We start from the raw sequence: 10,987 nt of genomic DNA on the forward strand, positions 1-10,987 counted from the left end.
TAAATATTATATCTACGACACAAAAGAATTGCAATCTATGTTAAAATGGAAGCAACATCAATATATTATTCTATAAACTATTACAATCAATACTTTTCTAATGTTGCATATGAAGAAACTTTATCAATTCAATATGTTACATATAAAAAAAATAAAATTCGTAAGAATTAGTCACAAATTCATCTTGATGATAATTATTTTGGTTGATGGAATTTCATGATCACCAAGTATTCGAATTTAATTATTCATTCTGCTACAATAACCCAATATATCTAATTGAATCAGTTTAAGATGATGATTTCTCATATTTTCATCTCGTAATATCTCATCAAGATATTTGATCAATTTGTTCTTCATTCTTTCACTATATAGAATATCAGTCATACTCGCATATATCACTTATTTGACTTCATTAATATTTTCTAATAATTATATATTCTTGAATTTTGTAAGTAAGAAAAACAAACAAAAGAATTGAAAAAAAATGAAGGGACGAAAAAGATAATTAGGAGAGAATCATCTTCCTCTCGGTTTTTTTTTTGAAAATAAGAGAGAATGTCGAGACATAAGCGTATAAAGAGGAGAGTGAAAATATTTTTTGCCCAATCGAAACGATAACATCTAGCAACATATACTAAAAAAGAATACAAATTTACAAAATCTTTATTTTAGTCATTTTGAAAAAAAAGACAAATAAAAAAGAAAACATGGATAAGGTAGCGAGAGGTATGGAACCTGGGTAACGACAGAAATGGAATTTCATCTTTGAAAAATGAAACTATAACAACTATTGTTTAATAAAAAGACAACAACAACACAATTGAGAACAAAAATAACTACAACATATGAAAAAAAATCGAATAATTACTTTGAGAAATATAAGAATTTCTTGTAATTTTTGACACTTTTGTGTTTTCCGGTTTTAGTTGTTCATGCATCTTCTATTTCTGTCGGATTTCTTCAATTGAAGCTATCAGTTTGGAAAAAAAGACAAATAAAAAAGAAAACATGGATAAGATAGCGAGAGATATAGAACCTGGGTAACAACAGAAATGAATCTGAAAGATGAAACTATAACAACTATTGTTTAATAAAAATAAAACAACAACATAATTGAGAACAAAATAACTACAACATATGAAAAAAATCGAATATTTACCTTCAGAAATATAATATTATCTATCGTGACCAATGAATATAATGGTGGAATACTATCTATCATGTTTTATATAGAAGTTAATTTGTGACTTTTGGATTTCCTTTGCTTTGTGTTTTTTCATATTCCCGTAACTCTTGCTTTCTTTTATTATTTTAATTAATAGGCTAGTAATTATTTAATATATTATAAATATAAATTTGTTATTTTTAATTAATTAAATATTTATTTTTAATTAATTAAATATTTTTAATCTGATTTTTTTACTACGTTGACAACTCATCAAAAAGACCTCTAAAACACTTTTTCTCATTTCTCTCTACTTCCCTAATTATATATAGTATAGATTGGGGTTAAGTTTAATCTTTATCCCTATATTTTATTATTATTTTTTGTTATTCGAGATTTGTGGTTCGATAAAAGTAAAATAAACAAAAATATAGTTTAAACCACATATTGTCAATTTTTTTTTAGTATTTAACCTACACAATTTGAGATAAAAAATAGAAAAAAAATAGTAAAAAAACAAAATAAGTTTCAACCCACCATAATATAACCCATTCAATTCATATAACCCAATTCATCTTAAAAAATTATTCCAATCTATATAACCCATCCATATAGTTTCCTTATATAATTTGGGTAAAAATCTAATTATAATCCACTCAATCCAACACTCCAATCTTAAATAATAAATCAGATTTTTTGTTCAGTACTCAATAATTTGGATAATGCGTTTTGGGGCCCATAATGAGGCCCACGCCGGACAATTCTAGAATCTTCTAACTTGGAGTGCATGGCATGGGAAACGCTATATATGCTACCAAAGTTGGCGATTTCACTCGCGATTCCCGTGCCCCCTCTGAAGTTCTGTCACCTACATTGTAGACGACCAGCTATATCAGTTGCTTGATTTCTAGGTTACAAGGTACAATTTCGTAAATATTTGTTCTTCATATCATTATACTCTTATTGATTTATTGTCATAGCTTGATCTGGGTTCGTTTGGTTAAGCACATAGTGTGATGATACTTTTATCCGCTGATTAGGGTTTTAGCTTTTGTGAGCGACGGATTCTGAATTAACTGATACGTATGCTTGCTGTGGGATTTCCGTAATCGATGGGTGTTAAATTGCTATTATTTTCGTGCAAAAAATTAAAGCCCCTAATTTTGGTATTTTTTACCAACTAATGGCCGTTCAAGCCCCCTATCCCTTATCCCGTCCCTGCCTTTTGGCGCGTCATTGTGTATTTTGCGGCGTTATTGTGTATGAATATCGTTCTGCTCTCTCTAAGTATTTTATGGGGAAAAAAGTGGGGAAAAGTACACAAACAGTAGTCCTTCGTTTTTAATTTACAAAAAGAATAATACATCATCAGCTTCCTAAACTTTCCATCAAAATATATTGGCTACAGCTCCCTATAACTTGCTTATTGCGTACTAAACTTGTCCTGTGAACTTGTATTTGGTGTCTTACCAGCTCCATTACCTAAGATAAGAGAAAAAATTACATCTTGAATAGATGAGATGTATTTTTAGAATTTTGGTTTAATAAATTTTTGTATTTAGTGCTTATGGAATAAACAATTTTAAGGAGCTGAGAGACTTTGCAAAGTTCAGGACTAATCTATTTTTATGGAAGTTTAAGTAGCAGATAAAGTTTAGAGAGCTGATGAGACAGTAATAAAGTTCATGAAACCAATCTAGTTTTATGGACAAATTAAGATAGCCGTTGATGTATTAGGCCTTTACAAAATGTAGCAATTTAAATCAATTAAAAAGATGAACTTTATAAATTATTCAAAATTAAGGTTTAACTTTATAAATTAACTAAGTTTACTTTTACACTTTTCCGTCTTTTATATTCTTCTTCTTGAAAGCTTTTGCTTGCTTATACCATTAAGGTCATCATAATGTGTAATTCTCTAATTGAGTCTCTTTTATGGTTTCGAACATGAAACTTTATCAAAACTCCAGCTTTGCACAGAAAATAAAATATGTATGTTCTGGACATAAGTTTTAAATTTGCCCAAGTTTTAAAATTATCCCTATTATTTTTTGAAAAGTGTATATTTACCCCTTATGTAATCAAATTTGCTCCTATATTTACCTCTAAGCAAACTTGGAGGAGGGTGATCGAGAGGGATATGAGTTTATTGGGGATTGAGGAAAATATGGTAGCGGACAGGACACAGTAGAGGGAGAGAATTTGTGTCGCTGACACGACTTGATTTCACGGTTTTATATGATGGTTCATGTTAGCTGACCCCGAATCATTTCGGGACTAAGGCTTTGTTGTTGTTGTTGCTGAATATTTGAATGAGCATATGTTTGATCATTATTTGATTACCATATTTGACATTCCAAAACAAATTGTTGATCATGTTGACCGACCCCGAATCATTTCGGGACTAAGGCTTTGTTGTTGTTGCTGCTGAATATTTGAATGAGCATATGTTTGATCATTATTTGACATTCCAAAACAAATTGTTGATGTTTTGATAAACTATTGATACTTGTGTTAGTATCACAACTAAAACATTCTAGACATATAGTTGATGTTTGATGATAAAACAGTGGGTAGGTAAAATTGGTAGCTTGAAAATATTAATGCTTTGTTTGAATTGATTGTTATTAAAAGTAAAGTAAATTAACATTACCATGAAAATACTTCAATTTGGAGTGTTAAAAAATCTGTAAATAAAACCCATCAAGTTACAATTAAACCTATGAATTATCATTTCATACATTAGATGTAAATTTGCACTTTCCAAAAAATGATATGGACAAATTTGTATCTTATCTATATCTTGTGTGAACGGGAAAAGGTCATAGCTTTCTTAAAATCAACAAAATGCATTTTCAAATTGTGCTTGGTTTTTTTTTTTGTGGTTTCTTAGTTATTAATTTTGAAAATTTCTCTTGCATGAAGGGAGTTGTTTTGAATATGGCTTCCAAACGGATTAACAAGGAACTGAAAGACTTGCAGAAAGATCCACCACTCTCATGCAGTGCAGGTATTGTTTGTTTATTTTGATTGGGCTTCAAATTATTATTATTACTCCAAATAGAAGATTTGATTATCTTTTGTAAATTGTAGGTCCTGTTGGTGATAATATGTTCCATTGGCAAGCAACTATTTTGGGTCCGGCCGATAGCCCTTATGCTGGGGGCGTATTTATGGTATCCATACATTTCCCTCCTGATTACCCCTTCAAGCCCCCAAAGGTTAGCATGACCTCTCTATATTTCTCATATATATCTGATGAGTGCCATTGGTTTTCCTTGTATATATAATATAGTCTAATACATAAATAACCCTCTGAATTTATCCAAATATTGCAACTGCCCCCCTCAACTTTCAATTGTAACAATTTACCCTTTAAATTTGTCCAATTGTAAAACATAATCCCAAATTGGAATTTTTTTTGCCCCGTACTTGAAGCAACCGTAAAAACGTTTCACCGGATTCATATCACGCCAAAGATCTGATTATCACACTCCACAAGCATTGCAGTTTTTTTATTTCACTTGTTTCTTCAATTGCAGTCCATGTCAGCAATTTGGAGTTGTGTTTTACAATTGGACAAGTTTGAGGGGTAACTTATTACAATTGGACAAGATTGAGGGGTAACTTTTTATAATTGAAAGTTGAGGGGCAGTTGCAACATTTGGACAAGATCCGGGGGTTATTTGTGTATTAGGCCTATACTATATCCTCCTCATTTTTAAGATGCTTAATCTAATATTGAGTTTGTTCTGTCTTTCAATTGCGCCCATGAGAAGAATTCTTATGTTTTGAAGTTATGATTGGAATAATGGTGCTGTTTTGTGAATTATTGACTTAGGTAGGATGTAGACGTTGTTTATTAAGAAGCTAAATTAGTCATTTGGCAAGTGAAGCTACTTTGAGCTGCATTTCAAAGTATTAGCTTGACTAGCTCTTTTTTCAGTGCAATATATGCAATTTCAAGCATCTAAGAGAAGATATTTGACCAGAATATTGGTATACAACAACAAAGTTGAATTTTTACTATTTATATTTAGATTCCATTTGGTTTACCTGCTATTAAAAGTTGCTTTTTTAAAAAGCTGAGATTACTGCTTTTCAGCTATAAAAAAGCAAACAGAACGTGTCTAACTAAACACCTAAGACTCTCATTTTTAGAAAAAAGGAAAAACAAGACTTATCCTTAGGGTTCGTTTGGTATGACGTAATACAATGTAATGTAATCAAACTTGTAATGTAAACAACCTTGTAATGTAATAGTAATTCTATTACCATGTTTGGTTGACAAACTAAAAAATGATGAAACTTAATTACCGTTACAATACTTATATTTGCTTAGTTAAAATGTAATCATAAAATTTTATTTATACAATTAAAATCATCGAAAAACATAAAAACGTGAAAAATGAGAAATACGCAGAAAACACGAAAAACATAAGTTTTCACGTTTTTTTTTTCATTTTTTTATGTTTCTCTAGTTTTTTTTTTGTTTTATCGTTTAATAACAATTGTGCATAATAAGTAGTAAAAATAAAAATGAAAAAGAGTTAGTCGTAACGAGGATTCATGTCTATTATTTATGTAATGCTTATTACATAAATTTGTAAAGGAAACTTTAGTGATGTATTTGTGATTCCATTACGACAAAAACAATATGACCAATCCAAACATAGTAATGAACCTATATCGTAATGGGCATTCCATTACGACGCTCATTACAGCATACCAAATGGGATTTTAGGGCTCGTTTGGTTCGCGGAATAGAAAGAGAATAGAATAGCTATTTCCAAGAAATAGCCATTTCCACATTTGGTTCAATATTTTTTATGTAATGGCTATTCCATGGAATCCCTATTCATTGTTTTCATCGAATAGCTATTCCTTAGTTTATCAAAGGAATAGCCTACTCCTAATTTTGTACTTTTATAGTTTACAAAATTACCCTCTATTAAATCTTCAATCTTTCTCTAGCCCATTTCTCAAATTCTATATATTTTGGCGAATCCATAATTTATATCATAAAAAAACGTGAAAAATAAAAAAATACGAAAAATATGAAACACAAAAACGTGAATAATGTAAAAAAGTTACAAACACGAGAATATGCAAAAAAAAAAAAAAAGGCAAACACATGACAAAACACGAAATATACTAAAAACGTGAAAAAATACGAAAAACACGAAAACGTAGAAAAACGCAAAAACGTAAAAAATGCTAAAACACAAAAATGTGACAATACGTGAAAAACGCAATAAACATGAAAATGCAGAAAACACAAACAAAACACGAAAAACGTGAAAAACATGAAAAAGCATGAATAACACGAAAAAGTACCAAAATTCGGAAAATACAAAAACTCGAAAAAAATGAAAGCACGAAAAACGGAAAAACTAAAACGTGAAAACAAAAAAATACAAAAAAAAATACAATAACGTGAATAACACGAAAACGTGATAAAACGCGAAAAATACGAAAATATGAAGAAACACCAAAAACAATAAAACTTGGAAAACATGAAAAAGCGTAAAAAGAATTCAAAAAACATGAAAATATGAAAAAACGTAATAAATGCATTTTTTATATTTTCGTGTTTTTAATGTTTTTTCACGTTTTTCGCTTTTTTCACATTTTCGAATTTTCACCTTTTGTGTTTTCACGTTTTTTTCGTATTTTTTCACATTTTTCTGTTTTTCATATTTTTGTGTTTTTAACATTTTCATGTTTCCACATCTTTTTATGTTTTTTTGTGATTTTTTTTGCATTTTCTTGTTTTCATGAGTTTTTTTCTATATGTTTTTTCTTTGCGTTTTCATAGCTTTCCACGTCTCTATAATTATGTTTTTATTATTTTTTCGTTTTTAAAATTTTTGGTGTTTTTTTTTCGTCTTTCATGTTTCTATAATCAGAATGGAGGAAAAGTACCTTAATCCCTTTGTATAAGAACAAAGGCGATGTCCAAGATTGTGCCAACTATCGGGGAATCAAATTAAATAGTCACACTATGAAACTTTGGGAGCGAGTGATTGAACAAAGGCTAAGGAGGACGGTGAAGATCTCGGAAAACCAGTTTGGCTTTATGCCGGGAAGATCAACTATGGAAGCCATCCATCTAATGAGACAATTAATGGAGCACTATCGAAATAAGAAGAAAGACTTGCATATGGTTTTCATTGACTTGGAGAAAGCATATGATAAGGTACCAAGGGAAGTACTTTGGTGGGCCTTGACAAGGAAAGGCATTTCGCGGAAATATATTGACATCATAAAGGACATGTATGAGGGAGTATGCACGAGTGTACGTACTAGTGTTGGGAAGACTGAAGAGTTTCCTATTACGATTGGAGTGCATCAAGGTTCCGCACTAAGCCCATTTCTTTTTGCCATCGTTATGGATGAACTAACAAGTTCACTTCAAGATGGTATACCATGGTGCATGCTGTTTGCAGATGATATTGTGTTGGTTGATGAGACGAAAGGAGTGGAGATGAAGTTGGAACTATGGAGGCAAACTCTAGAATCTAGAGGCTTTAAGTTGAGTCGAAGTAAGACAGAATATTTGGAGTGTAAGTTTAGCGGCCGTAGGAGTAGGGAGGTAGGGACAATCACCCTAGATGGGAGAGTTGTTCAGGCCTCGGATTGCTTCCGGTATTTAGGATCTATTATCCAAACGGATGGAGAAGTAGATGGAGATGTTGCTCATAGGATTAAAGCTGGTTGGTCGAAGTGGAAGAGTGCTACGGGTTTCCTTTGTGATCCCGGCATGCCTAATAGATTGAAGGGAAAATTCTACCGGACGGCAATTAGACCAGCATTGTTATATGGTACGGAGTGTTGGGCAGTGAAACACTGCCACATCCATAAGATGTCGGTGGCGGAGATGCGTATGTTGAGATGGATGTGTGGTCACACGAGAAAGGACCGGGTGCGTAATGAAATAATTAGGACAAAAGTAGGGGTCACATCTATTGAGAATAAAATGAGAGAAAACCGACTAAGGTGGTTTGGCCATGTGAGACGTAGAGCGCTTGATGCGCCGGTTAGGAGAACCGAAGAGTGGCAAAGGGATGTAGTGGTGAGGGGAAGGGGAAGACCTAACCAAACTTGGAGGAGGGTGATCGAGAGTGATATGAGTTTATTGGGAATTGAGGAAAATATGGTAGTGGATAGGACGGAGTGGAGGGAGCGAATCTGTGTCGCTGACACGACTTGATTTTCACGGTTTTATATGATGGTTCATGTTAGCCGACCCCGAATCATTTCGGGACTAAGGCTTTGTTGTTGTTGTTGTTGTTGTTGTTTCATGTTTCCCTTTTTTCTGTTTTTTATATATTTTTAAAATAACATATATTAAATATTTGAACAATTTATAGTAATAATTAAAATTTTAAAAGAAACAAGACATTTTATTGAGGGTAATATTGTTTTTTTGAATAAAAAAACTATCTATTCCATTCTATTTTATTCCACCAACCAAACGTAGAAATAATTATTCCTAGGAATTTCTATTCTATTCTTTGCTATTCCATTTCTTTGCTATTCCATTTCTTTGGAATAATCGTTCTATTCCATTCTATTCTACGAACCAAACGAGACCGTATTGTTTTTCAAGGATTGAAGTATTCAATGAGAAGTAAATGTCAATGGAGAGGGGAAGGGAAAATTTCATTAGATCTTTACATCGTACGTCTTTTGAAAATGTACTTGACTAGGACTGAAATTGGTGTTTGTCAACATTGTCTTTATGATTCACCCAAAACTAATGATAAAACTTGCGATTTTATAATAAATAAATCATTATATTTATCAGGTGTCCTTTAAGACGAAAGTTTATCATCCAAACATCAACAGCAATGGCAGTATATGCCTGGACATTCTCAAAGAACAATGGAGTCCTGCACTTACAGTATCAAAGGTACTCTTTTGCTTATTGCACTTGTATAAACGGATGAAAGTACATATTAGTAGTTTAGAAATGTTTAAATGGGGTTTGATAAAATGTCTACTTTTTCTTAGGGCCCGTTTGGTATGACGTAATGCAATGTAATGTAATCAAACTTGTAATTTAATGCAATGGAATAGTGATTCCATTACCCTGTTTGGTTGACAAACTAAAAAAATTGATGAAATTTAATTATAGTTACAATACTTATATTTGCTTAGTTAAAATGTAATCATAAAATTTTATTCATACAGAAAACGCGAAAAATGGAAAACACGGAAAGCATGAAAAAATTCAATAAAAAAGACGACCTATATTTCGTCATGTTTTTCGGGTTTTCAATTTTTCGTGTTTTCAAGTTTTTTTCATTTTTCATGTTTTTCACGTTTTTTTTGTTTTATCGTTTAATAAGATTTGTGTATAATAAGTATTAATAATAAAAATGCAAGAGTTAGTCGTAATGGGAATTCATGTCTATTCTTTATGTAATGCTCATTACATAAATTTGTAAAGAAAACTTGAGTGATGTATTTGTGATTCCATTATGACAAAACAATATGACTAATCCAAACATGGTAATGGGCCTCTATTGTAATGGGCATTACATTATGATACGGCGTACTAAACGGGACCTTATTGTTTTGAGCAACACTGTTCTAATTTTAAAAGGTTAAGGTACAAAAATACCCCCAACGTTTTGGGCCAGGAGCAATTTTACCCATAACGTCTAAAATGGTGCAATTTTACCTCTAACGTTAGAAGCAAAGAGCAATTTTACTGAATTGGGTCAATTTGAGAAATAATTCATCAAACTGTCCTCACGGTCATGAATCTTGTCATCTACACTTCATACGTGTGTCATTTTATCAGTAACAAATCACAAATATATGTTGGGATGTGAAAAAAATAAAAAAAATATAATGTTTTTTTGTACGAATTAGACAAAAAAAATTTAAAAAATTCTATTATTAAATTATAAAAAACATGAAATTCTTTTTTTAGAACGAATTGTTATGCAATTGGTGCATAATGAGGAATAAAAATATGTGTTTTATAGTAGTGTCTGAAATTGATCCAATTTATCAACGTCTTGGCTTCCAACATTTGGGGTAAAACGGTACCATTTTATACGTTAAGGGCAAAATTGCTCCAGCCCCAAAACGTTAGGGGTATTTTTGCACCTTAACCCTATTTTAAATAACAAATTGATTCTGATATCGTTAAGAGAAATGGTGGAATTTGGTCAATTTTCCTGTATGAACTGCGCTTAATTGAAATATTGTATTTGTCTTGATGTAAACTTGCAGGTTTTACTGTCGATATGTTCCTTACTGACAGATCCCAACCCAGATGATCCTTTGGTGCCTGAGATTGCTCAAGTCTACAAGACTGATAGGGCCAAGTATGAGACAACTGCTCGGTCATGGACCCAGAAATATGCCATGGGCTAGAAGAGGCCTCAAATAGCTGGGCTGTTTTTGCGGACTCCCATTTGTTAAACACATGCAGCCTATTATTTTTGCCGCATAATAATGTTATTTTAGGTACAAGACATAAACTAGTTAGTTCTCTTGGAGGTTTTTGTTCATAACATTTCCTTCCTATATCTCTGTTTGATAAACAAGCATCTTCTGTGTGGATTTATAGAGATTGGAAACGTAAATTATACCTTTAAAAGTTCTATAATTAGGCATTTAACTATTCAGCTAGAGAAAAAGATAAGAAATTTTAGTATATGTCCTGCCTAGGGGATGACATGATGCACCATGGGTATAGTAAAATTCTCTAGAAAGTTCCTGGTTGAATAGATTGAGCCATTATAGGCTCCATGCATATTTACACTTTATACTTCGCAAGTTTTACCTATCAGCATCTTGAAT

At 31.7% G+C, this 10,987-nt stretch overlaps 1 protein-coding gene across 1 annotated transcript; it reads left to right on the forward strand.

The window, feature by feature from the left end:
* The first annotated feature begins 1,981 nt into the window (after positions 1 to 1,981).
* Positions 1,982 to 10,734, forward strand: LOC136200905 (ubiquitin-conjugating enzyme E2-17 kDa-like). Its single transcript, XM_065991411.1, has 5 exons — positions 1,982 to 2,084; positions 4,091 to 4,175; positions 4,259 to 4,386; positions 8,976 to 9,080; positions 10,415 to 10,734. Exons 2-5 carry the CDS (start codon positions 4,106 to 4,108, stop codon positions 10,556 to 10,558), a joined length of 447 nt encoding a protein of 148 aa, XP_065847483.1. The 5' UTR covers positions 1,982 to 2,084; positions 4,091 to 4,105; the 3' UTR covers positions 10,559 to 10,734.
* Positions 10,735 to 10,987: the final 253 nt, after the last annotated feature.

Source organism: Euphorbia lathyris, chromosome 7 (genome assembly GCF_963576675.1).
Source record: "Euphorbia lathyris chromosome 7, ddEupLath1.1, whole genome shotgun sequence".
Taxonomy (NCBI): Eukaryota; Viridiplantae; Streptophyta; class Magnoliopsida; order Malpighiales; family Euphorbiaceae; genus Euphorbia; species Euphorbia lathyris.